We start from the raw sequence: 26,978 nt of genomic DNA, 5'->3' as shown, positions 1-26,978 counted from the left end.
ATCTACATATTGGTTGTCGTTGGCTACTTGCTTATTCACATGTGAGTGCCCTTCATTCATATGCTCGATGCCCCTCAATCATTTAATTATATAAAAAAAATTGAATTAGCGAATTTCAACCAATCTTTTATGGCTCTGCTACTGCCCAATTGCCAAGGTTTGCCTTTTAAATTTGCATGTTGCCTTCCAATTCAAACTAATAAGTTTAGGAAGCAAGGCTTGAACTCGAGTAGGTTGACTGTTGCAAAAGTCGAGCTGGGTTTTTTCAGTCTGGAGCTGTGTCACCTTGGCTCTAACTCATCTCTTAAACACCATTATGTAAAACATGAATGCCTTCCATAGACACTTGTCATCATTGTCTTGCTTTTTCATGCGAATCGACCATATGTTGTCAACATTCGCTAGGTCTGGATCTAGTTCTATTTAGAACGTAATATTGGATGTGAAAATCGAATGTACCACACCTGTTCGCACGGAAGGAAATGGATAGATGGAAAGGAAATGAAATCAAAGAGAACAATAAGGAAAAACAGAAAAATGGAAAGGAACGGAAAAAAATGATTTCGAAAATCAGCCCTGCTGGAGGATAGGGCCTCCACCCATTTTATTAAACAAAAATTGCTGTACAAACATACAAAGGAGCAAGAATTTACAGATTCCTGTATATAGCAACAATATCAGGGGTGGGATTAGTTCGGACAGAATTGATTCTATGACGCATAATCATGAGAAGATCCAAGCCGGGCCAGTTGACTGCCCTGCCCACAACCTGTTCAAGGACCAAGTTAAGCCACGTTCTATCAGTTGAAGCAAGAACAAAATTAATGTCATTGACCAGAATGCTGCAGAAGAGTAATCAAAATAGGCATCCTTATAGTAAGCCCTGCTACAAGACCGATTTGCAAACCTTACATCTTCACTGCCTCCCTTCTTGATGCCATAAACGATGGCTTTCCTGTTGCCTTTTTTAGCAAATAGGCATTGGATGCATACATCCTCAGCCAGCACCTCAGGCCATTCACCAACAAAACCCCTCGTGGGAAGCCAGACTTCCATTTCCCTGTGCTCATTGGAGCCATGTTTCAATTTGAAAGAAAACAAGTCCACACAAGTAGACCAAACATGCCGATCTAGATTGGATACACTTTCTTCAGGATGTTCATGAAGACAATTGTTCCCATGCATGCACAATTTCCAGATTGTAACATGAAAACAGAGGCGCCGGCAGGTCCTAATCCAACAACGTTTGAAACTACACGTAAACCACCATCGTAGTTCCTCGACAAAGGATTTATGAGGTAAACGCTTCCTACCAAACTTGCCAATGATGAACCGCCAAACTTTGACCGCTCTAGGCAGGTGAAAGCAAAACCACTTCGCCCGGGGCGTATCTTTGAACCACAGCCACTTCCTCCAGTTTTCAGCAGGTCATTGAGGCCTAATGACGTCCCAAACATCTTAATTTTTGAGACCATCTGTTGGCCCCTGCATAAAACATAACTGATCGGCCTCTGAAGAGAGGACAGGGGAGGAGCACCCTAACCTGCACATTAAGGCCTGTAAAGACTGATGAAGGTCGAGGTGAATGGGCCTCGTATCTCGAATTGAAAAGGAGAATAGGTCCTGAAAACGGAGGAAATCCTCCACAGTGAGCTGACATCGGAGGCACGTTTCAGTTGGATATAAAAATGAAAAGGAAAGGGAAGGACATGAACAATGCTTTTCTTTTCCATCTCAATCCCTCTAATTTTGGAGAGATTGAATTTGCATTTGAGTTATCATTTCATTTCCCTTCCTCTCATTTTATTTCCTTTGCAACCAAACATAATTTTCATTTTTCTTTTCTTCCCCTCCTTTTTAATTAACCAACCAAATATATGATTGACTATATGTCAGCTTTCAATCTTCATCATCTTGAAAAGGACAAGTTTCACTGACCTTTGGCTTTTCAATTTGGATTATATGCCCATCATATATGACGCTCATGCTTATCCGAGACTAGAAAAAATTTATTTGTAACCAAATCCAATTCTGAAATCTCATAATAACTCCATGTTTGATACACTAAAAACACCAAGGCTAAAAGGGTTGGACTTAAGACACTTTAATTTAAAAAACTCTTAACACAAATTGAGGTCACATATCTGGCATCACCAAAATTGTCAATGACAGAGACAACCTTATAGCTTAGCAACATAGTAAGGTGAAACTGGTGGCACACTCACATTTTTCGGTATAAAATAATTAGGTATCTGGTCCAATTGCAGATTTCCTAGAAAAGGAATGGCCCCATGCAAATTGAAAGGCACCAATCCTCTGTTTTTTTCCCTAGCAGATGGCCTTGACGGTAAACACGTCTACCCACCCCGTTTATGCGTGAAAGCGCCCAGTCAACAGTTGGCGAAATGTATGAGTTCCGTCAAAGCCGAGACCTTGGCCCCATTTCTATGAACATCATCGCAAAAGAAAACTCTCACCCTTTACTTCAGGTAATAGTTTGGAGTAGCAGAAATTTCCATAGCCAAAAGCCGAAAATACCAGGCCTATAGATAGGGACACAGCAAATTCCCAAAAAATCTTACCGAAGTTCGACAACCTGACCACAAATCAAGATGAAAATGAGGATAAAAGAAATGCGATGGCATGATGGTATTATTCGTCGGCACCCAGAAAAGCTTAGGCTTCAGTCCCATTGCTTGCTCCAGTGAAATGTTGACTGACAAATGTTCACTGTGCTCTTTCCATCCGCCGCGACCAGATCGTATGGCGAATCTTCTGAGAATTCGGTTGCCAAAGATCTCCAATGTAATGATGGCTCCCATTTAGCTTCCCTGAGGACTTTCAGGATCTCCTCGACCACGATGTCGCTCCCTTCGGCCGACAGGTGCATCCCATCCCTGTCAACGAGAGGGACAATAATAATACTGAAAGTTTCAATATTTCCCAGCGCAGCCCAGTGAAACTAAGAAAATGTTGGACAAAAATGATGGTTATATATGTAACGCTGGATGAAAAGGGGAATTCAAACAACAAAATTCAAGTGTTGGTTTATTTAATAATTGATTGCTTAGTAGGATACATGTATTACATTAGATGTTTCCAGTGTGATGCGTTTCATTAATGGTGAAAATTCAATTGCATGAATCACACAGAAAATCAATTTTTTCTCTGATAGGCTAACATACAATTGCTTCTAAACAAATGCATCTTTTCGAAGAAATAGACAATTCCAGATCCAATTGTTTACTATATCAAGCAAAAGAACTCTAGGGCTATGCTTTTTTAGTGGATCTAACTGGAGATCATAAAAATGGTCTTAAGGTACTCATCATGCCACCGATAAACATATATTTTTGTTGTGGCATGTACATAAGACAACCCTAACCAGGCAAGCTATGATATACACTGCTCGATTCACTAGTTGTTCATATATTCTCATGTAGAAGAAAAATTTACCAACGTTTCTGATTTAAAACTGACAACAATGGTGAATTTAGAGGGAGCGAGAATATAATGAGTGGAACAATAATTACCATAAAAAAGAAGAAAGTGGAAATCAGGTGGCTAGAGTTTTTACTATGCAATGTGAAATACCACAAGATAACTGGTTTTGATGTCGAAATACCATCACTAGTACATGGACAAGGCTGTCAGGGCATATCCGTAGTCTCTGGTGCAAGTTGTACAAGAGCATCAGGTGACAACTGACCAATCTGAGCTCAAAGGAAACAGTTAACACTTAATATCAAGTGAGCATTTTAAAGATGTGCTCAACACCATAAAGTAGACATCATTGGCAAAAATCAGGGAAGAGATTGTCCACTAGATCATGACATTGGTGACCATATCAGAACAAACAATTTTGTGGTATTGGTACCAGAGAAACTTGGCCACAAAAGAGAGATTACGTAAACAATCCTCCCGCACCATTCGCTTTTATATTTTGATCGAAGGCTTGTCCGGAAGTGCAAATACTAAAGTGTTCCCACTTCCCAAGGTACTGGTTGCATAAAATGCCCACAGGAATAGCTAGGGAGCTCAAAAATGAGTTGTTCCTGACCTCTGATAATCTAACTAAATGAAATTCGATGAAGAAAATGATCTAACAAAACAAAAGTTTTTCTGAAGCCAGAGACAAATTTGATTGCATGGAAGAAAATGTCTAAGCCATCGTTCATATGATTGACGTACATAACAAAAGCAACAAACAAAGCTCGCTCTCTATCTCTCTCTCCTGAGAGTGACAGACACACGTCATATCCATATGCACATACAATTAAATAAAATGAGAGAGAGAGGGGGAGAAAGAGAGGCTCACGTTAAGCAACTAGTAGCCCAATCATCTTTCCTTTGTATAGCTGTCCAAAGATCAATAACTTCCACTTCCATCTCCCTACAAAGCTCTACACATGCTTCTGAATATTTTTGACAACTCTCATTGGATCTCACTAATTCACTCAACAAATCACTTACAGTTGAAAAAGCAAGCAGAGTTAGTTTACAATGGCAGCATAGGGAAATCTCATATAGAAAGAATAAATCTGCACCTTGAAAGTTGTTTGACTTTTTCTTCATTAACAGGAGGGCAAGTAAGAAAAATCACGCGTGTTTTCTCTGAAAGGCCCTATTTGAAATTATTTATAGCACATAAGAAAATCGGACAATTAATCTACAAGGAAAGCAGCACATGAGCAATTATTACCTTAATGTAGCTTGCAATTCTCTTCATGTTCTCTACGTACTTAGGAAGGGGCACATGAGGACCTAAGCCAGAGGGGTGTCCACCCATTGAATCATTACCCCCAAAATATACTATGACCAAAGAAGGTTGAATGACGGCATCCTGATGCAGAACATGAGACTTAATTAAATTTTAAGAAAATGGCAGAAAATGGTCTTCAAATGTCTAAGGATGAGTTCTGCATTGGTAAAGGCCATAAAACATTTGGCCGTTCAGTAGATACAAAAAAATTACTTGTGAAAAATAAAAGATGATAAACCAAATACCCTTTCTATACAAAAAATAAAAACTTACTAACTGTCAGTTTCAAATGAAAATAGCAAGAGAAATTTGCTACACTTCTTATGCAAATAATCCCATGTATCTTCTGAAGTTTCTGTTACCTATCCCAGAAAATAGATGGTAAAGAAATATGGATTCATCTCAGTTTAGCTTCAGCATACTGTCTCTCTTATGATAAACAGGGTTTTTCTAAAATGTAAATTATAATTGAGGACATGCTCAGTCCTGATTGCAGAGAACTTTCAATTCTTCTCAGTATTTTATCACTTTTGAATCAATCCCAGGTTCACTGGGTGATATTCACGTGTTCTTTGCTTCTTATTTTGAAAGTAATACACATTGGACACTTTATAATGACAATTTCCTATGCAGACAAATTGAGACTACACTACCTAAGGGCATAGTCTTCAGGGTGACTCATTTCTGGGGAGAAAAAATCAGGTTTTTTGGTCAGACTGCAGCTCCAACTGACACGAAACCTGGAGAACATATCCAGGATTTATTGTTTTGTGCGAGAATGAGTACTGTAAAGCCCGCATAGATTGGGTGCCCCACGTAATTTGTCAGGGTCATCAGATATGCTGCAAAGTACTGTGAGAATGGTGTATCTAATGGAGAGATTTTTTGCATGTCAGTTCCTAAACTACTATAAACTATTTAGGTAAATAACATAAGAAGACACCCAAAAAGTGTTGCCCATAAACACCAAAGTACCACACCAAAGTCACAATGCCTCGTTACAGACATCATACTTCTGACTTCTCCTCTTGAAGGCAATGGTTTTTTCCAAAAAAAATCATCTCTGATTTACCGTCCTTCAAGAGCCAAGCTACGGTTTGAACATGATAGGAATATTTAGACCTATCAATGATGATAAATTCAATTTTAAGTTGCCTTCTGTTTACTGAGTGCAGGTTTAATCACCTTTAGCAGAAAGGCATGCTGTGATGGAGTTTAACCATCAGCTGGTTAAATAACCACCACATAACAAACAGAGAACAACTTATTATTAAGCATTCTCATCTGATAACTCTGTTTGTAACTTGTATCACTTCATATTTGTTTGCATGCTTTTGAAACAGCTTTTATAATAACATATCATGCTCCTGCATTTTGATGACGCTTTTTTCTTCAAGCAGTAAAAAATTCTTTCAGGTGTCCACAATATAAGAAGAGTAAGCCACCCCATTGAAGCAACATAGTGAAGAAACAAGATATTAGTTACTTCAAATTCAAATAAATGAAAGCCACACTGCTGCAATCTAAGCTGTACAGTATGCTAGGAAATTTATATAGACATCTGAACATGTAAAAGTAATCTTTTCATGGAATAGTTAGTTGGTCATCAAGAGATTAATACAATCAGAACAGAGAACAGACAAGATACAGCAAAGACAGGCCTTCATTTTGAAATAATGTAGAAAAGCTTGCCTGACAAAATCCTGTTACATAGAAAGGCATAACTGGCAGTATTGTTCCATCTTGAAGATTCTTTTCAAAGTAGATCATCAGATGGAGGACGTAGCTTGTTAGGTTATGTTTAAGTTTGCCATTGCAAAATGAAATTTTTCTTGGATGTCTTCCTTTGCACAGATCAATGTAAAATTTCTTGATGATTAATGAAATGGCTTGCCCACCTGACAAAAGTAAAGAAAAAAAAAGGCAAAAAAAAAAGTTTTTGGACGTTCAAGTACTACCACCAGTTGTCTGGGCTCCAACAGGTGGTTGCTTCGAAGTTCTTTAATATATTTCTCAGATCACATCTGGAAGTGGCAAAAGATGGAGAGAAAAATTTTCAAGATCTTCTATAACTTCACCAGCAGCATATAAAATGTGTCGTCACCTAAAAACAGAGTTTGGATGATGGTTTCAGGTGAAAAGTTTTCCAAAGCCTTACCACCATGTTCAATTTTCATATCATACAAAATGTTAGCAGAAAATTGTGTACTTTGGGTCACTGCAGTGGAAAAGCCGAAACTTATGGATTACCTTTGGGAACACCTGATCAATCACCTCAACAGCACGGCTTGAGTTCCAACCAGAATATCCTCGCAGCACAATATCTGCCTAATGAAGAGCGAAATATCAATATAAACCTTGCATAACATGAGCTTCTGTTTAATAAAGTTGCCATTTCTTTACAGTTATCCCCCTTGCCCGAGAGAATGAACATTCATGATGCACTTTAACAACCAAATCAACGGCGTAAAGTTCTAATGTCAATATTACTGTTTGTTAGATGCCGGTGTAAGAGGATGAGGAAACATGTACTATATGTTTTCTACAGTACGTCAAAGTGACATGCCAAAAGGATTTTGATATCATACAATCAGATTCTTATTAATCTGCAGATGTTGAGGCAGAGTACAGAATATTTATCTCGTTATCTACATCAAACTATCACCTGCCCGTCACAATTGGAAAGATGAGGAAAAACTACTTTTGATGGAAATTGTTTGGCAAAAGCCAAAAAGGGTTCCACCAGTCAAATCCACAGCTGTCCAATCGTAACCTGACTCACATTCAGCAATATTCCTTGATGAAACTATTTTGTAATGCCTTCAGATGCTACATTGATGATCGCTCCACAAATTGCATCACCCAATCACATCTACACTTATGAAGCAATATCTGAACATCAATATGAATAACCACATCGCAGCCATGAAGACAACTATACCTTTAGGATGCATATACAATGCATAAATTTACTAGAGACAACTGTACTATATTCTGAAAGATGATAAATTTATCTCCTGATTCTGGATGCTATCTAAGCATATTATCTGAGAAAAAGAAAATCCAAAATGATAATACACAGCCACTATCATGCTGTCATTGCATCTTTCAAGAAAACACATCACCAGATTGACTGGACTTTAACTTCAAAACAAGTTTTCCCAATAAATGGTTCTTATCTGTAGACAGCAAAAGAGTGAGGTAAAATGCCGTATCATATGATTTTGGAAGACCTCACTTGAATTTTGAGAATAAGCCCTTCCAAATCACTTGGTTCAGACAACCACACGAACAAGCAGGCATTTAGGTTGATGACATCCTCAAGCCATAGTCTGGACCGACTTATGCAAGTGACTACAATGAAGTAGAAACCTTAGTTAGCCAATATTGCCTCCTCAAATCTTTGGTTATCTAGAATTAACTCAACTTGGGCAAACTTGGAACAAGACTGTGGCGGCATCCCGAGGCACCAAAGCAGGCCTGGTACTCTGGAGGATGAGGGGAAGGGTAGAGGGTTCGGCTCTTGGGCGGTATTGAAACAGCTACACACAGTCATGCCACATGTTTGGGAATTGTTTTCTGATAGTCAAACATATGGTTGATCTGATGCCCCTCTATCGATAGGAAAATTTTCGGGTGAAGGCATCTTCAACGGGTTATATAGTCCAATAACTTAAAAAACTACAAGAAAAAGTAGAAGATTGCTGGGGACATGTACTCTCTACCATGCCCAGAGAAATTAAGCATGAGGACTTGTGGATTTAACGATTAAGGTCAACAATTTTTCCACAGTTAAACTAGACACATCATTCAGAACCCAGATTGGAAACGTTAGGGTACTATATAAGAGCGGGAAAACTGCTTCGATGAATAATTAATCTATTTAGGGCAAAAACTGTCCGTTAGCCTGAACTTTATCCTAAGAATTTCTGTGAAGCAAATGAAAAGTACCCACCTTTTTGTCCTGCGTCAATCTTTAACAAACCCTCAAGTTGGGAGCACAAGGCAAATCTTCTATCGGTATTCCTGGACTAGTGAACGCCTGTTGTTTACTGTGAGCCAATAAAGGAGTTGTAAAGCCCATCGTTGGGGAGAGAAGCTTGAATGGTCATCCTATTGACGGTTCGAACTTTCACAGCGTGTATTGACTGATCATCAAGATGGGAATCCTATTTGTTGTTTCTACTGTTGTTTTGCATGTCCATGTGCCTGATTATGTGCTGTTGAGGAGCGTAGCGCTCATTCATTAACGATGAAATGACTGATCGAATTCGCTGGATGGCTGAGCTTGCAAGCTACTAGGAAAGCGGACGCGAATGCCATGCCTATTGTTCGCCTCTTACCTGTTCGAAAAACTAAGTACATTCAGGCTACTCTCGTTCCGTGCTGGTGAACCTGGAACTGCCCGAGATAAGGCAAGGAAGCCTTGTAAGCTTTTGATTACAGCAATGACAAAAATCACGGTGGTTCAGTTCTCGATAATGGTGACTCAGATTTCGTTATCAAGAAAGAGTCGAAAATTATTGAAATTCTTAATCAATGAAGATCGGTACAAGATTCTAAAGGCTACAAGAATGGAACGCTGAACAGATCGCCAAGAAAAAGCTGAAACCAAAAACTCAATGTCCAGACTGGAGAGAGAGAGAGGGACGAGAGAGAGAGAGAGAGAGAGAGAGAGAACTACCTTCCTGGAATAGATGTCTGCAAGCGTGGCTCCCCAACCACCATGCCCAAAGCTGAACTGGACGATGGATGACCCGAAAAGGACGAAGAGTGGCCTGCTCGGTCCAACCATTCCGTCGTCCCCTCTTTCTTGAACAGCTTGCAGCGCTCCCTCTGTGTGTGTGTGTGAGAGAGAGAGAGAGAGAGAGAGAGAGAGAGAAAGAGAGCGTTGAGGAGGCCAAAACAGTTGTTTTCATATAAGGAAATGCAAGTGGGTGAAGAACACGCACACATACAATGGAAAAAGAAAGTAACAAATAAAAGTAGAGAAAACTTACAAGAGGACTTGTGGGAGGACTAGTGGCCCCCTGCAACTCTGCAGAGGATTTACGTACAGACTGGCCTCATCAAGCTTCACTGTGGCTGTGCCTCTCATGCATATTGCTGCTTGGTGACCGCGCGGTAAAGCACCAGGTCCACCACTCCCCTTCTCTTCGGCGCATCGAGCCATCGACAGTATCTCGGGTGAAGGCGGGAAATGGAACCATCTAAGTGGCCATGCCTGGCCGACTGGCTTGGTGTCCGGGCCCGGGGGACACGGCTTGCCCCGTCTTGCGTAGGAGACACGCTCGTCGAGCGGCTCTTGTAGTTGTTCATTCCGGACCTATTGTCTCTTGCGTGTCCACATGGTTGCTAGAAAGTGCTCCGTTTTCGACTATCAAAAGAGGCCATTGCTTTTTAGGGGATTTTTTTTTGCTTGTTTTTCTCTTATTATTAAAAAAAATTGCAAATTCTTTTACCAAGGACCAACGTTAATTGTAAACTTATATTATAAATGATGAACATATATTTTAGTAATAGAAACAATATATTCAACTATATTTATTGTTTTTTATGTCGTTATACTTATATCACAATTTTCATAAGAACATGTCGGTTTGCTGAAAAAGAAAGTGCGTTCCCTTTTAAAATTATAAACAAATGATAAGCGAAACATACTAATTTCCATTGATTTCATTTTCCAACTTTTACCAGGTGATATGCTGCCAACTAGTCACGATTCCCTCCGCTTTTGGTACAAGTTGATAATGGCATGTAAAAATCAGAATCCGTCCTTAATTGGGATCACCTAACCAACTTAAAGAGACGAAGCAACCAACCAAGCAACCAACCAACAGGCGGACAAGGAAAGGATCTCACGGACTCCTAATGTAAAGCGAGAGATTGGAAAAGAAAGGCCTTGCTATGCTACGTGCATAGCATTCAATGAAGCGAACTTCAGACAAAAAATTAGACACCTCCCAACAGTTCCACTCTTAAATCTCTGCATCTCTACGCTGCCATTGTCATAAATATTTTCAAAAGTGGAAACGGCGTCATGTGCTGGATGGAACCCAAACTCGAGCTTGTTAAATGCAGACGACGATGACAGCAGTGGATCTGTTACGATTTCATAAAAGCAAAGCATGGGTGGCATGCATGTGCAGTGCAGTAATTCTAAGAGGGATTCCCAGATCCATGTCTCCTAATCAGCCCCCCGCCCCCCTCCCTCACCACCCCCCCCCCCCACCCCCCCCACCCCCCCACCAAAAAAAAAAAAAAACTTGCGTTCGCAGTATGATCAACCGGCGTTTTTCACTGGCAAAATTAACACAGAGCCAACATTATAGCTGCTTATGAGTGAGTGAGAGGGAAGGAGAGATAAATGGGAAGGGAGGGAAGTAGCTAACTTTTTTTTATTGATCCTGGGTCTGTCGCTCTGACTGCAATTTAGAACCAGCATACCCCACTGCCTATGCATTTTCCACTCAACCCCCTCTTTTCTCGCCTACCTGTCGACTGTAATTTAAGTTCACCGACAGGGACGTTAAGCATCGTTTTCTCGGGAATTTCGACCAAAATATTCATAAAAAATCGGACTGCCCTGTTTCTGCTCTTGATAACAGCAGTCACGTAAACGTAATTTCTTTACCGTTCCTCTTCGATTTATCGAGAGAAAAAGAAAAGGGGATAACCATATGAAGATCGGCTCCTCTGATGGAGGATTCAGAATTTTAGGATAGTTCCATAAGAGGCCCAAATCTTTAAGAACTTCATCCGAAGAATAGGAACTCAGATTAGATGGAGTGATGGGCATATGATGATTCCATTATCGTCTCTGGCAAAGAAAATGGTACTTACCGGCCGTGATGGGCGACCAACGCCAAACATGCAAGTTTATGAACATAAAGACCACAAGTCCAATTAAAGCATATCGTTTTTACACTTTTTCTATGATAAAAGATCTGATCTAAAGTGGAAAGGGTATAATTCGATATATATTAAAACTTTTAAAGTATGTAAATATCAAAATGCAATGTTCGCAATCGGATCGTCATGAAATTATCAAACGGCCCCATTACGTGTTTAATGCAGAAGACATGATCAAATATTACCAGCTCCATATACAACAAATAACTTCAGATCTTTAGCTTGTCATTAGTTAGTGGTAAACAAAATGGTAAGAGGGGGTTATGAAGCGTGTGAAGTTGAAAATCGTGAATTAAGTACGGCCCTGTCATTCTGTTGCATGAAGTTTTTGAATGGTGTTGCCTTCAAAAAATCTTGTTGTTGTTAGGGCCATGGCTAACATAATTTCTATTCTCAGTTTCAATCATAGTATGGAAGTCATTCGCTATGCTTCATAATCGTATAGGTTTTTACTAACCTCATGGTCTTGTAACCGGTTTTGTATAGCATTTTTTTTGTTGAATAAAAAGGGTGGGGGGTCTATCCCCCGGCAGAAATGATTTGGAATATACTCATCCAGGATGGTGATTTTCACGTCAATCTTAGTCTATTATCCCACAAATTGCTCGTGGTTAAGTATTGACTGCGGTCAGGAAGCTAGTTAGCTAACACGATAACTATGTTTTACACGATGACAATGTTTTCTTAGTGAGAACTTTGGCTATTAGGCGGCTGGTGAAGAAGCCTAGATCTTATTGTAGCCTTTTCTTTAGGTGGCATTTGATGTGCACGAGGTCAAATGATCTTTGTTTCAGATTTTTACACGAGAAGGCTATCCAACCTTACGGTGGCCTGTGTGTGCCTAGGTATGATGTGTGAAACTTAGACAGACCGAAAACCAACGAGTTTTTGTTTGTTTGGGGGCGTTTTCAAGTATTTTACCGGGAGGCACTACCTATATGCTACAGATACCATGTCTGCATCTCTCGGATCCTTATGGCGAGAATGGACAAGAATCTGAATTTTTTACTACAGGGCAAGGTTTGCTCAAAAGCTTCCCGAGCAGGGGAAAGAAAAAATGCGTCCTTTTAATAATAATTCTTAGTTTCAATATTCTCTTCACAAGCCATCATGCAAGGACAACTCTAAAGCTAGCGATGCAACATATCGTCAAAGTACTCCTCTAGGAGGGTGCAGGATAACTTGAAAACCATTTCTTAGAGACATTTTTCCTGGTAAAATAGAAAAAATCCGAATTCCTAGCTCCGTTTTTTTTCTTCTAGGAAATTGTACGAGTGTTTGGTTTAGAGGTGGCTAGGCGGGTGAAACTTCATCCTTCCGGCACACCTTTTTCCTTTCTTTTTCTTTCCCCCCTCCCTGGGTTGTCATACGCCTTCCCAGATATGCATTACCAGAAGGTCAACCGCAGGGTGCGCAAGAAAGAGGAAAATCAGGCCCAGAGAAAGAAAAGATTAAAGTGAGAAATAAAAGAAATGCAGGTCAAGAGAGGGAGAGAGAGCTTATCAGAATTTACAAAAAAGGAGCAAACGTTCCTTTTTTTCTTCCTTATTTTACACACCACGCAGGTGTAAGATCCATGCCCTATTTACTGAAGCTAGGCCTCCAGAGAATGAATGCCGCTTTCTTCATGCTGTGCAGGAGGTGTTGCTCCACAAGGGCCGTCCAGTAGCTTACTGGTGGTCTTCCATTGGCTGCCCACCTGATCCACCTCGTGCGTATCTGCCGCTTTGCTGTTCCCCCTATCGCCGTTAAGGAGCTTAGCTACTCGAGCAAGCGACGCTCGGAACTCCTCATGCTCGGTTGATTGCTGAAAATCTCCGAACACCAACCCCTCTGAGTAGCCATTGGAACACCGACATGTTCTCTGGGTCAGCTCTTCTCTCAGTTGCTGCAGACAGAGGTTAAGACGTTATGCTTTGCAAAAAAATGGTAAAGCACAACAAGATCTTCCTCACTGTCTTTCAACAGGACAAATTCATGGCTTAACAATCATAGGAGTCACGACAGAATTGTAGATCTAAGTTCGCAACACACACCAACAGGTAACAAAAAAGAAAAGAAAGATAAAATGTCAAATAAAACGTACTTGTGTTGAGAACATAGATTTCACAAGAATAGAGATATATATTTACAAAGGTAAGGCAATAATAGAGCCTTCAACCATTGAACAGTCAAATTAGATTCCTGCTACATAAGGCTATTGATGGCCCAAACACTATTGCGCAGAGTATCCATATATCAGGAAGAAGAACATTTGAGAGAAACAGATTTACGTTTTTGAGATATGAATGATGAATTACTCCCCCTATCAAGACGGCTTCTAAGTTGCAGGAGATACCATGACGCAAGGAGGAAATGCTGAAATTCAGTCCCGCATTGATTGAACAAAGAAGGCCCTTGATATATGTAACTGTCAGTTGCAGGTTAGAGGAACAAAAATACGTGAATTAAAAATCTGTGAAGGCTTATTTCTTAGTGTCTAAGGGATCTGGCTGCACCTGCCAATATTTGATTCTTGAGGCAATTAAGAAAGACAAATGACAGTCTTCATCTCTTTAAATTTTAATCAAAAGTTGAAGACCAAAAATCCAAAGCCTCGGAAATCATACTGCAGTTCTGGCCATGCATCCTGTGATTGAAGAGCATTTACTGCTTATAACTTCACTGCAGTCTCCTAATAAATTACCGGTCCTTTTTGCCTCCAATAAATAGGAAATTAATAGTTTCCACACAATCCTCTGGTTGATGATTGAGATCGTCAATGATACTCAAAAAACTAACTGACGCTACACCCACTCACTGCAACCTCAGTGAATTAGTCAGACTGCAGAACATATTGTACGAAGGGACCCCATGTATTTCACATGCACAGGTTGACACCATGACCTTTAAGGCCTCCTTAGACCTGGTTGATCTAGTCATGAACCAAGAAATAGAAAAAAATTAACTAAGAAACAACAGTATTAACAGCAAAGTCAAAAAAGTATATACAAACTGCAGAATTACAAGCAAAAAGACCATCTACATTTTAGTGTTGTAACTCAAAAGCCAAACATGGAAAGGAAGATTATGTGCCCTGCATCTTGGCAGGTCGCATAGCTACTATAGATAATTATTGGCTTCTTAAACTGTAAAACATTAGCATTACAAACGACTGAAAAACCTTATACACCTTAATGTTTAAACTGAAAAGCCAGTCAGGAAGAAGAAGCCAATGCACCATTCACATTGGCATGTTTCTTAGACCTAGATGATCATTGGTTTGCAAATATGAGTCCGAGGCCCTATGGAACACCAAGGCATGCGTTTTAATTACACAGCAACAGCTTATGCCTCTGAAGCTAGTATAAATTATCCCATAGTAGGAAAGTTTGTCTGAGTCACATCATGTACCAAAAAAGGCAGGCTGCTATTCCTTCTTCCTTCACTGCTGAATTATTGTAACAAGGAAGCGCCATCTAACTTTTGAATCAAATAACATTGTACAGCAGTACAAAAGCATGTGTATTGCCTCCTTACTAGATTTTTTAATATTAGGACAGAGCATAAAGATGTAGAATAGATTGGCAGGCCACGTGATCAGTAATGGAGACATTTCAGTCAGGGTTCTGGGGAGAAACTCTTGGCGTTTCTTTATATTTGCAGTGCTAGAGGTGCTCTAGATAAGAAGTTGCAGAAGAATCTTTGAGCCTGCAAAGCGTGTCATTTGGCATCCCTTTTGGGGTAATGGCCGCATAAATTCCAAGACCTTAATTGTTGGCTCTCTATGCCCTTGCAAAGGTGGTGGTTTTGAAGGCCCTCAGACATGCTGAGGAATGTCTAACTCTAGAGTCTAGACTTCATTGACAATATAGAAATTGCTTGCTTCTTTCTTATCCATTATGAACAATTTACGAGATTATACACAAAGAACATTACCGATATATGGTAACATGATGCTTTCACAAGTTTCTCAATGCTAGGGCCTCAGAGTGGTGACAATTTCCTAAGGCCAGAAGCTGCGACAGCAAGGCCATGCAAGGAATAGACTTGTCTCTTAGTCCATACAAATTAATGGGAAGCCGTAAAATCTACTGACACCAATACCCTTTACAGGTTTTATTTATCACCTGGATATCTAACAGTTTCTAGTCCAAAGGAATAATAAAAAGATTTGTTTCTTTATAGGTGTCTTTGATATTCCTGCTGTTTATGCACATGAATTTTGTTGATTCAACGCACTATCCATCAATTCTTCCATAAATACAATACTGATTTAATTCCTTCAAAGAATAGTTCCTCTCCACCAACATCTTTCCTGTTTGTAACTTAGCAAGGCAATGCCATGTGATACTATAGCTCGACTTGTCCATATATTATTAAAGAAATGGTCAAAAGACCCATAGTTTCAGTTATCAAAAAGGTTCTCTAAGTAAAGGAGAAAAGACATTATGTAAACCATAAAAACTAAAGTTAAAAGCATTGCCACAAGTATCGTGATTTTTTTTGAAAATATTACAATATTAAAAAGAAAAATGATGAAAATAAAAAAACACAAAAAAGGTTTTTTGTTGAAACAAAAATGTGACAAACAATCAAATATATTTATTGTGTTTTTTTCACATTCTTTTTTTTTCTCTTTTTTAATGTAAGTGACGTCATCCAATATTGTCACTGGCTTATCTTAACATGTTTTCGGTCTGCTGACCTATATGCAATATCATAACACATCGTAAATATAGCATAACATATCACAAAATTAATTTTTTTAATTCAAAAAAAATTAAAAAAATAGAGAAAAATTTAGAAAAACCAAGAAAAATGTATTCCATATAAAAAACTCATCATATACAAAGAACATTCATGATTCATCAATCATAAGGCATAGTATATTAACAACACATTAAAAAATGAGAAGTCCAATATTCAAAATAACATAATAAGTGTCCATCACAAGTTTAAACTTCAAACTTGAAAGCATTTTAGAATCTTAGATTACATCAATATTTACAAGTTTATAATATATAAGTATCATCATTCAACCATAATCATTATCGTGATCATCATCTTCAACTTCATCTTCATCTTTATTCTCATTTTCTTATTAATTGTTTCAATCCCTTCAAATGAAATGTCATCACCAACATTCTATGGCTCTCCTCTTTCAAAAAGCTCTGTTGCACCTTCAATGTTTAGAAAATCAAGATCATCTTCATCAAGTATCACAGATGGTTCTTCAACCCAAGAATCTAATACATCAAAATTTTCTAGGCTAATAGGATCAAACTGAGTGTGATGCTTCCTCGTAGATGCTGCTTCTAATTGACTAAAGTGCAACAAGAGAAAACATTAACAAATTGTAAAAATATATATCATAATTTGCAATTTTGCATAACAAATATATTTAATGTATCATTGTCTTGAGTTCATATTATCTCGAATGAAGACAAGGTTATCCAACCTTTTATCTGCCAATTCTTACTATGGATGTGTTGAAGTATACTCCAATTCTTTCACATATAATGGCACTACATGCCTGGCTGAGGATTTTAATTGCAAACTTCTTTACAGCAATCAAGTCCAAAACTACACAACCACAAATCTAAATAAAAGAAATGCAAAGTATACAAATTAATAAATGCTAAGTAGTATGAAGTATGAAAAACAATAAATAAACATACAAATGAAAAGCAGATAAGATAACGTCCTTTTTTCTAACAGCTGGACACAACGTTGTCTTGCATCCAACTGTTGTATCTCTCCCCATGTCATCATAACAATTATCATATTTGTTGATCGACGTGTGGACAGGGTCTTGTTCTTTAGAAACAATACCTCAACGCAGTCCAACATGTCATTCTCGACCTTTTTGTCCTTAAAATAGGAAAGAAATCTAATAGCAGGTTTTAGGTAGTAGGTTGTTACATGAAGCGGGTAATGAAGTTGTCTAGACCACCTTTCAAATACAATCTTCCATATAGGCATGTACAATTTCTTATTTTCCTTTACATTATCTTTAATAGCCTCCTTTACTCTATCCATAGCCTCATATAAATATCCAATAGAAAGCATATCTTCACTGTCAACCAATTTGAGGGTTTTCATTAGAGGTGCACAAATATTCAATAAGTTCACACATAATTCTCAAAATTCAGTGTTGAATAGAGTATCCAGAACTGTCATGGCATTTTTTTATGGTCATGTGGATATGCAGCTAAACCTTCACTTGAAAACATCAATTTGAGAGGAGTCCTTTGCTTGACTATACCCTGCACAGTCAAAACATTTGCGGCAAACCATGTTTGTGGAGGTTGAATCAATTCAGCCCCATTTGTGAATTTCATCAAGTTCAAACATAAGCATGATTGTAGATAAACTTCGTTATTTCTTGGCATCTTTGAACTGTCCACTTCACATCATCTCTTTCACCAAGATTCTGAAACATTAGATTTACATAGTGAGCAGGACATGGGCTCCAATAGAATATCCTATATCGTGTTGCTAATATTTTAACTAGAATTTTATAATTTGTTGCATTATTAGTAACAAATTGCATGACATTCTCCAATTCAACTTTTTGTACAACTTTATAAAAAATATCACACAAAACATCAATAGTCTTAGGAGTATTAGACAAATCAATAAATTTTAAGAAAAGGGTACCTAAGGGGCAATACACGTGGAAGTTTACCAATGGCTTGTTCTTTATATCTGTCCACCCATCTGTTATCACACTGCATCATGTGTCTTTCCAGCTCATTTTTAATTGAACACAATAAGTCTTGACATCCCTAATTGCATTATTAAAAATTTTACATCGCAAATTATGATAAGAGGTTATACCCTCGGCCTATAGCAGTGACTGCATCTACCAGAGGATGAAAATGAAGATTTACCTGTATTAAATGGAATGCATGCATTATAAAACCACCTCCCTATGACATTGTCTGTTGCCTCGAGAATGTCTTTTGAACACATAGTTGTACGAATCTCAGTCTGAGCACCTATAGCAATATAAGCGAGAAAAATATTTTTGATCGAACAGGATCCAATGCTCGACTCCCAATAGTTAATCTATCACCAGTTCCACCAGTACGACCATGGCTCCTGCCACATTCTTGTGAAGTTGTACTTGTAGTTGCACATACACCTATTCTCTTTCTGCCTGAAGCCAAAGTAATGCCCCTATACATGTTTTTTCTCTTTATCTATTCTCAAACTAACACCAGCATCCGTTCTTTGATCTCAACATTTTCAACTTTCGCTTCCTTCCTCTTCATAGAGCTCCTCATATCTAGCCTCAACCTCATTCATTTCTTTACCAATCCTACTTGCTTTTACGACATTAATAAGTTTCATATATTGATGTCTAACATATGGTGGCAATGGGTTCTCTAAGGAACCAGTGCATTGAGCCACATTGCGGTGTATCCCAGCTATATGGTGTTTAAAGCAAAAGATCATTCCTGATACAGTTTACTTACAAAAATTACACATTTTAACCGATCTTTGGGATCCACCCTTGTACACCATTGCCATGCAGGATCCGTTATAGCTTCACAAATCAATTAAAAACCAATGACCAACTATAGAAAACAAGAGAATCCAATAATTAAATGGTAAAAATAAGCAATTGTTTACCTCTTTTGTGTTAAAAACCCAAAAGCCCTCTTTCTCCAAGCGTGCCACCATTCCCACGAGCAAACCTTCTCAACCAATGAGTTCTCCCCCAAATCGATGATTTCTTGGCAATTTTGGCATTTTTTTGTGAAAAACTGGCAAAACCTTTCCCTCCCACAACTCTTAGAAGAGGGAGGGAGGGTGTCATTTGAAAAAAAAAACACGCCAAACGGGGCCTTAGGTCCCGTTGTGCGTTTTAACACCATATCGTACTATACATGTGATACGCTTATGATATACGGGCGTCTCATGTATTATAAGCATACCGTATAGGTTTTCTAAACCTACGATACATATTGTATGATAGACCCGTATTGTTACATTGACATCATCGATTCAGTTTTAAAATTAATTTTTTTATCATAATTGTCTTCTTATTAGTTCCTCATTTGTTTTACTTTTACCTAATTTATAAGATTTTTTTTTCCTTTTGCAAAAATTTGCCGAGATTTTCCCAAGATTTTCATGAGAAGAAACAACTTAGCCAAAAAATATATGAGAAAAAGCTTGCCCTTAAAAACCCAAAAATGATAAGCGACTATACTTAAAGGCTTGGAAATGCAATGACATCTCATAACAGTTTCATTCAGACAATATCACATCATTGTGAAAAGGTGCATGCAAGACCACAAGTTGTATATTTCAAGAAGAGGATGGATTCAATCAGCTGCACTACATACTTGTTGTGGAGTCTGAAATAGTTTAGGAGTCAAAACAGTTTCTGCAGTTTAGGCTGCTGCAAAATCGACTATGTGTGATTTTACAAGTTCACCCCCCAACCCCCCCCCAACCCAAAATCCCACCCCCACCCTTTTTTTTTAATGATTGCATTATTGAGTTTGTCAGAAGCCTGCCAGAGAATTGTCAATGAGACGCATGATATATTGTGTCCTCAATATCAGTCGAAGTCGAACAGTCAAAAGATCCTTTTAATTTCACAAATCAATGACCATCCTTATGTGCTGGGAATAACAGCTTAAGAAATTGAGGTATAGACATCAGTAAGCAAATATGAAGCATCTTTTGGGGACTGAGAGAAGATTGAAAAAGTGGAAGAACAAAGAAGAATGCCAATTTTTACAACTCCAAATCAAAATAATACAAGTTTCTCGAAAGAATATATGCAGAAGCTAAATTTCTGCAGCTGGATATATCTTGTCTGTGCAATTTTAACTTTTGAGTATCCTAATTATTTTCAAATTTCAAGATGATTCCTGGAGAATACCATGCAAACATTATTGACGTCTATTCTCTTCTTCAACTCATGGACACTTTCTTTAATTTCATGAGCAATAAATCAAGTACCTTAACGAGTGAATTTCTTCCCTTCACTGGAAGTGGAAACATATATTGAATTTATGGAGGTGTACAAGTACAAGATAACAATCACGCTCTCCTGTCAACTTGTTACAGAAAACTTTAGTTTTTGTTTGCACAGAAGTGTTTTAACCTGAGGAGGAATTGTGGTGTCCTCACTCCATTCTGAGCATGAAGCTACTATGAAAAAAAAAAATCCCACTTCTAATCAAAAGACAATCAGATGCAAAACCACGTAATTTATTTTAATTTCCTGTTCATTGAACTAAATCACCTGATATTTCACCTCCATCTGCAGGGGCAAAGATTCAGCTCCTGTTACCGTCCCTTTTGCTTCAAGGATAATCATTGTGCAGATTGAGCATTAAAAAGAGAACTGCTCGTTCAACAAAAGCATTTAGACTATAGAGGCATATGAACCTTGACAACCAGTCTAAGGCAATAAATTATGTCATTGGAGTTCGAGGGCAGATTAGCAGCTGTGTGCACAACAAGATTAACAAAAACTGAAACTGCTACTACGAGGGATGAATTTGAAATGACCAAAGATGGAACAGTTATGAACAGATAGACATTTTGGTGCTCCATTACCATGCTTTTCAATTTCATCTTAGTAAGATCGTTACAATCATCTTCCAAGTTATATATCAGTCTAGCTCTTTTATTGGCTGTACTTGTAAAAGTTACAAAAGCAACATCATTAATCTTCTATGAAGAAGATTTAAAAAGTTCGCTGCTATTTGAGAGTATTTGCATACTTCTGATGTTGTTGACAGTACAGAGCTAAACTGTAGTTTTTTCAATATGTGCACACTGAGTCACCGTCATGCAAGGTACTGTAGTTTTATCAATACGTGCACATTGAGTCACCTTCATGCAAGGTACTGTAGTTTTATCAATACGTGCACATTGAGTCACCTTCATGCAAGGTTTCCTACTTGTAAGGTTGTAGGCGATATTCTGGACATTAAATATTAATTTTGAGTCTGTTTCACTCTGTTTTGCTTTTTCCAGCCTCATATTCATGTTCATTTTCATGGAACAAAAACCTAGACAAAAAAACCTGTTCCCTGCATTCTGAGAAATGTCATGGGAGTTCCTGGTTGATGTTCAAGCTAACATGTTTCCTAAGCACCTGTAACAGACAACTTTAATAAATCACTAGTCTAGTGACTATATACCGCCTTTCCAGCTTCCACTTTCAAACTCAAAATATAGCAATGCTTCAATCTATCTGTATGGGAAGTCTGAGTTGCACCATATTTTAGAATTTGAAGTGTCCTTGGAAGAAGATATACACGCTTCTAGCAGAATCATCCAGTTCAAATTTGAAAGTGGAGCTATTTGGTAGGCAGTTTGTGCAGCACATGCTCCTGGTATGTGGTTTCTTATTTTTTCAATACTTGATGAATTATGTGCAATTTATTACATAATGAAGGCCCAACAGTTCCCTTCTATCGCGAAGGGAAAAGTAGCATTGACAACTCAAGATATTTCATCCGTCACCAAAAAAAAAAAAAAAAAAAAAAAAAAAAAAAAAAAAAAAAAAACATAGCGAGCTACCACTTACAGAGGGAGAAAAATAATTTGATTTCACCTTTATTGGGTGAAAGGTAAGACTAGAAGGTAGAGAAAGGGCAGGAACCATCCATAATATATGATCAGCATCGATTTGTTTAGTATAAAAAATTATTTCAAATTCTAACTTTATATGATTGAAAAAAAGAAAAAGAAAAGATGCTTCATCGAAGAAACTGTTAAGGATTGCTTATCAGAATAAAAATAATGAAAGGGAAGGTAAGTCGGGAGTCGGATGGTCGACCACGGTGACAGTCATCTCTGCATTAAATGCTGCGGGCCCTAGTTATATAATGTGGAAAGAAATTATTGAATCGAACCTGCAATTTGAGGGAATCGATCCTGGGCACGCCAATCTGTCCGACTGTTAGCGACCCAAAGAAATTACCAAGGAGGGCAGCATCCTTCACGGACAGTCCCTGGACCAGGCCAGCGGCAAAGCCCCCCAGAAAACTGTCGCCAGCACCCGTTGGATCCATCTGAATCACGGGAAACGACGGGACCTGAAACTCTCCGTCTTTCCAATAGACCCTACAGCCCTCCCTCCCGTCTGTCACGATTACGCAGCAAGAGTTGCGGGCATCTTGGATATCGATGTATTCTGCCTCATCCGAGGAAGCCTTGAGGAAGCTGATCCTGGGCAGGAGATGGACGAAGTGAGTGTCGCGCAGATGGGCTAGGCTGACGGTGCCATCAGCCACGTCGAAAGTGCGAATCAGGGCTTGCACGTCAACAAAGAGGACGCGGCACAGGTCGAGCAAGCGAGATAGGGTCTCTGGCGTGATCTCGCCGGCGACACCGACGGCCATGCCAAAGTCGAAATCGAAATCTGATCGGGTGAGAGAGGAGGGAAGGGGAAGATCGGAAATGGAAATTGGCTCGCAGGCATGCAAGAGTTTGAGGGTACGATCCTGATGGCTGTGGAGGGTATGGGAGCGGTGGCAATCCTGCTGGTCTTCGGGGCAGCCGGAAGCGTGAGGGCCAGCGGCGGGGGGAGAAGGAGAAAAGAAGTGGGCGTGGAAGAGTGTTGTTTTGGTATGGGGGACGACGCAAGGGAGGTGAGCAACGGAGTAGGCGAAGTCGGGGCCCACCTTGGAGACGTAGGTGCAGGGGATGTCAAGCAGGTCGAGCACGTTGGCGATGAAGGAGGCGGCTCCGCCGAGGCTCTCTCCCACCACTGCGCCGTCCCTAAGGATAACGTCGTGGCAATAATTGCCTACGACCAAGCCCTTCGACCCACTGCGCCACCGCCCCATCGAAGACTACAGCAGCTTTCCTACCAGGAAGAAAGAATATCAACACAGACACCTCCTCTTCTCCTCGCGACGACGATGACTAAACAACGGAGACGAAGAAGAAGAAGAAGCGCAGCTGTTAGTCATGGAGGAGAGGACGGGACAACCAAGACTCAGACGAGGGTCAGTGGTGATGACGGGGTTGGCGGAAACTGCTTTACATGTTTACAGCCTACGCGTGTGCGCGCCCCTGCGTGTGAAAGGCGTGTGGATTCGCATCGTTTTCCGGGACAAACGTGAGGAAAGCAGTGTGTTATGCGGAGGTGCATACAAAAATGAAAACGAACAAAAACGGGTGGTCTCCTCCATGCGAAGAAGGGCGGCCAAGGCTTTGAAGTCGTAAGAGCTTGGAAAGTCAAAAAAAAGAGGGAGAGGACAGGGGAAAAACTGCGCCGATCAGAGGAAAACTTTGAGAAAAAATGCGGTCATAATGCATATTATTAATGATCATAAGCCTCCATTCTACTCGCCATAAATATAAGAAAAGTGAGGTACGTCTCCTCCATGCGAAGAAGGCGTTTCTCTCTCTCTCCCCCTGGCTTTCTTCGTTCCGTTTGCTGGGTCTCTCTCTCTCTGTCTGAGTTCCACTTCGGCGTCATTGACTCATTGTCGGCCTCGGGGCGTCATTTCGACGCGGTCTGAACAAGCAAAAGGTTGGAAAAAGATCGAATGCCATGCAGCTCAAATAGGCCTTCAAGTTTTTGAAAAGCTATCTATATATAAATAAAACATCAGTTTTTATATACAATGACAAAAATAGTTATCCAAAAACAAAAATATCTTTTTCTCGCCAAAATAAAGGAGTGGTTCTTTACCAAGATTTATTAATCTGCTGGGTGAGAGAATGCAAGATGCCGATCTCCGGCCATTGGATGCTTTGACAGGAACACCCGACCGGATCATCCAAATGACCTTCAGTTCCTCATGGTTTCATGAGAATACATAGAACGTGGGGAAATAAGACTCTCTCTCTCTCACACACACACACAAAGAATTAGGCGCTAACGATCTCTTTAATGGGCATTTTCTTTGCATAATTGCTAAGGAGCTAACTACAAGGCTTAGAAGATATATTTCAAAAGAAATTTTGTAACAACCTGGCTCACCCTCACCACCACACTCTTTTGGTTCTACAGATCTAAGCTCACCTCCTAACAGTGTTAGTTTTACTCCAAAAAGACTAATAACTAGGATGACCGACCACTTAACTAGTGTCCTTATAAATGGTTGTAAACTTGCGGTGTGATTCCTTAAGGTATATGTGTCTGCATAGGACCTTAGGTCGAATGTTGAACCGGCTATGATATTACCAACTCTTAGACAGAGCTTAGGCTCTTGATTTGACAGATCCTAACTCACCCCCATAATAGATCCGGTTATAGCTCTAAAAAAGTAAGAACCATGATAATAACAATTTAATCAATCTCCTTTGTAAGCCCTTAAAATTCGTCACAATTTTTTAATACAAAACTGAACTTCTTCAAGTAGGGTGTTGCTTTCCATCCCCCTCCCCCCCAAGGTGCATGTGACTGCATGTGTGTGGCCCCAGTTTTGAGCTTTTGACACCAATGTCAGCTCCAAAAAGACTAAAAATTATGACATCAATTACTTAGTCAACTCTTTTACAAACCCTCAAAGATTTTTCATAATCTTCAATAATAACTAAACTGTTCAAAGTAGATGTAACAATCTACCTCCATTAAGGCACAAGCACTTGCACTTTTTTAAGTCTAGGTTCGAGTGTTAAACTAGTTTCGATATCATTGTAACAATGAAGCCCATTTTAACACTAAGTTTATGCTCTTGATTTGAAGGATTCTGTTAGGATCTCACCTCCTAGGCCAGGATAACCCGACCAGTGCGATCCTAAACTTCCCAGGACCTTCTTGAGGCCTATTCTAAAAACCGAAAAACCTAGGTAATTACACAAATGACCTACCCGGCCGGACAGGACCCCGGCGCAAAACCCAATAGGTAGGGAGATACACGTGTAGGTTACCCGAATCCCAAAAATTCCTAACTAAGGTCTGCCTACTACAAACTACTAGCAGGGTTGTGAGGCTTTACAAATCGCGAACGATACAAATTATAACTCTCAATCTCACTCACAATCCACGCAAACCACGCTAACGTGCAAACCACTCCCAACAGAAATAAATAGGAGGTCTGGCTCCTTGTGGTCGTGTCTCGGGCACAGTGCCCTCGAGGTACCTCACGGGGGAGCTAGGCCGAAGCCAAGGCTAAAACAGAAATGCTGGAAATAAACTAATATGCTACCTAAGACTGAAAGCAAATCCCACCCGAAGCTACAAGGGGGATAGGAGACGATACCGGCCAAGGATCACCCTTGGCGTAGCCGGATAAGGTCTCGGGGTGATGACCGGCCCCCGAGCACTGCAGCTCACAGAACAGGAAGACCGGCTGAGGCGTGCCTCCACGTAGCCTGCTGCTCGGACTGACCGCTGCCTGAAGGCGCTGACGGCAAGCCGCGCGCTGATGGTCGGGACGACTGCCGAGGTCTGGTCGCTGCTCGTGGGTTGTGGCCGCTGCACTGTTGCCGCGATGGATCCTGCGGTGGCAGCGCTAACGTCGAGCCGAGACTGCTGCTGACACTCGCCGGGCCGAGGGGCAGAACGCGCGCCGAGAGCGAGGACGCTGTCTCAGACTGCTACGGAAGTGCCGTCGAGGATGCCGGGAGCACTCGTCTGCTGTCTGGTCGAAGGCCGCCTGTCAGGACAAAGTCGTCTGTCGGCTGCCGCCGATGTGCTGCTGCTGCGTGCTGAAGACGACGGAACAGGGCCGGAAGGGCCGCCTGGACTGCCGAGGGGGGCTGCTGTCACTGCGACAGCGCCTGCCTGCCTAACTCCGGGATGTGGCTCGGCCACGTGCGCCGGTGGATGCCGACGAAGAGGAAGTGGCCGCTGCAAGGGCCGGCGAGCCGGCTGAACCTAATCCTGGCTAAGGCTGGGTTGGCTGGGTTCGGCTGGGCTCTACTAGGTGGTAGGTCTAGTCAAGCAGGTTCAGGTAAGGGTAGGCTTAGTCAAATGGGGTTTAGGTTCAGTCAAGGGTTGACCTAGCTAATAGGGTGGTCCAGTAGGGGAGGCTATGGTCGAGACTAAGCTCATGGTGCTGGTCAACGTTGACCAAGTGCGGAGGGTTCAACTAACTAGGTGGTTGACTAATTGGACCGAGTCAATGGGTCCGGGTCAAGTAGGTCAAGGGTCACTCGAGGTAGGCTCGAGTCGCTAAGGGAGGCTACCAACGAAGTGGGCTCGGTGGACTGGTTGACCTAGTTTGACTAAGGCTAAGGGTCAAAGACGATCTAGGTTGGCTCGGTAGAGGTTTAGCCTAGGTGCGGGTTCGGTGCAGGAGGTTGCCTAGTGGGTTCGGTTGACTGGGTTGGTCTTACCCAGGGAATGCACCGATGCTTGCCACGTGGCAAGATGGACGGACAC

General features: G+C 40.4%; 2 protein-coding genes across 6 annotated transcripts; both read right to left on the bottom strand.

Annotated features, from left to right (window-relative positions):
- Window positions 1-2,462: 2,462 nt before the first annotated feature.
- LOC116255389 (GDSL esterase/lipase CPRD49) lies at window positions 2,463-9,921 on the bottom strand. 2 transcript variants are annotated; one of them, XM_031631188.2, is made up of 7 exons: window positions 9,763-9,921; window positions 9,447-9,598; window positions 7,013-7,090; window positions 4,703-4,843; window positions 4,548-4,624; window positions 4,319-4,468; window positions 2,463-2,897 (listed from the first exon to the last, which is right to left on the bottom strand). In XM_031631188.2, exons 2-7 carry the CDS (start codon window positions 9,555-9,557, stop codon window positions 2,684-2,686), a joined length of 771 nt encoding a protein of 256 aa, XP_031487048.1. In that variant the 5' UTR covers window positions 9,558-9,598; window positions 9,763-9,921; the 3' UTR covers window positions 2,463-2,683. The 2 variants fall into 2 exon arrangements, with proteins under 2 accessions (XP_031487048.1, XP_031487047.1); XM_031631187.2 differs by lacking the exon at window positions 9,763-9,921 and having other exon boundaries at window positions 9,447-9,714.
- Window positions 9,922-13,112: 3,191 nt separating this feature from the next.
- Window positions 13,113-23,860, bottom strand: LOC116256069 (inositol 3-kinase). Of its 4 annotated transcripts, none has more exons than XM_031632223.2 (3): window positions 22,549-23,854; window positions 20,925-20,942; window positions 13,113-13,562 (listed from the first exon to the last, which is right to left on the bottom strand). In XM_031632223.2, exons 1-3 carry the CDS (start codon window positions 23,482-23,484, stop codon window positions 13,269-13,271), a joined length of 1,248 nt encoding a protein of 415 aa, XP_031488083.1. In that variant the 5' UTR covers window positions 23,485-23,854; the 3' UTR covers window positions 13,113-13,268. The 4 variants fall into 4 exon arrangements, with proteins under 4 accessions (XP_031488083.1, XP_031488084.1, XP_031488085.1 ...); XM_031632225.2 differs by lacking the exon at window positions 13,113-13,562 and adding an exon at window positions 16,586-18,089 and having other exon boundaries at window positions 22,549-23,860; XM_031632224.2 differs by lacking the exon at window positions 20,925-20,942 and having other exon boundaries at window positions 22,549-23,841.
- Window positions 23,861-26,978: the final 3,118 nt, after the last annotated feature.

This window comes from Nymphaea colorata, chromosome 6, assembly GCF_008831285.2.
Source record: "Nymphaea colorata isolate Beijing-Zhang1983 chromosome 6, ASM883128v2, whole genome shotgun sequence".
In the NCBI taxonomy this organism is placed as follows: Eukaryota; Viridiplantae; Streptophyta; class Magnoliopsida; order Nymphaeales; family Nymphaeaceae; genus Nymphaea; species Nymphaea colorata.
Note: the sequence above shows the minus strand (reverse complement) of the source record. Positions and strands in the feature narration are given on the sequence as shown.

Bases quoted from the DNA above. Each gene is read 5' to 3' on its own strand.
- LOC116255389 (XM_031631188.2), bottom strand. From the start codon at position 9,557: ATGGTTGGACCGAGCAGGCCACTCTTCGTCCTTTTCGGGTCATCCATC. The intron at 4,469-4,547 runs GTGCAGATTTAT...TTCAACTGTAAG, and splicing joins AAAGTCAAACAACTTTCAAG to TGATTTGTTGAGTGAATTAG. The intron at 2,898-4,318 runs GTGAGCCTCTCT...TCTCGTTGACAG, and splicing joins TGGGCTACTAGTTGCTTAAC to GGATGGGATGCACCTGTCGG.
- LOC116256069 (XM_031632223.2), bottom strand. From the start codon at position 23,484: ATGGGGCGGTGGCGCAGTGGGTCGAAGGGCTTGGTCGTAGGCAATTAT.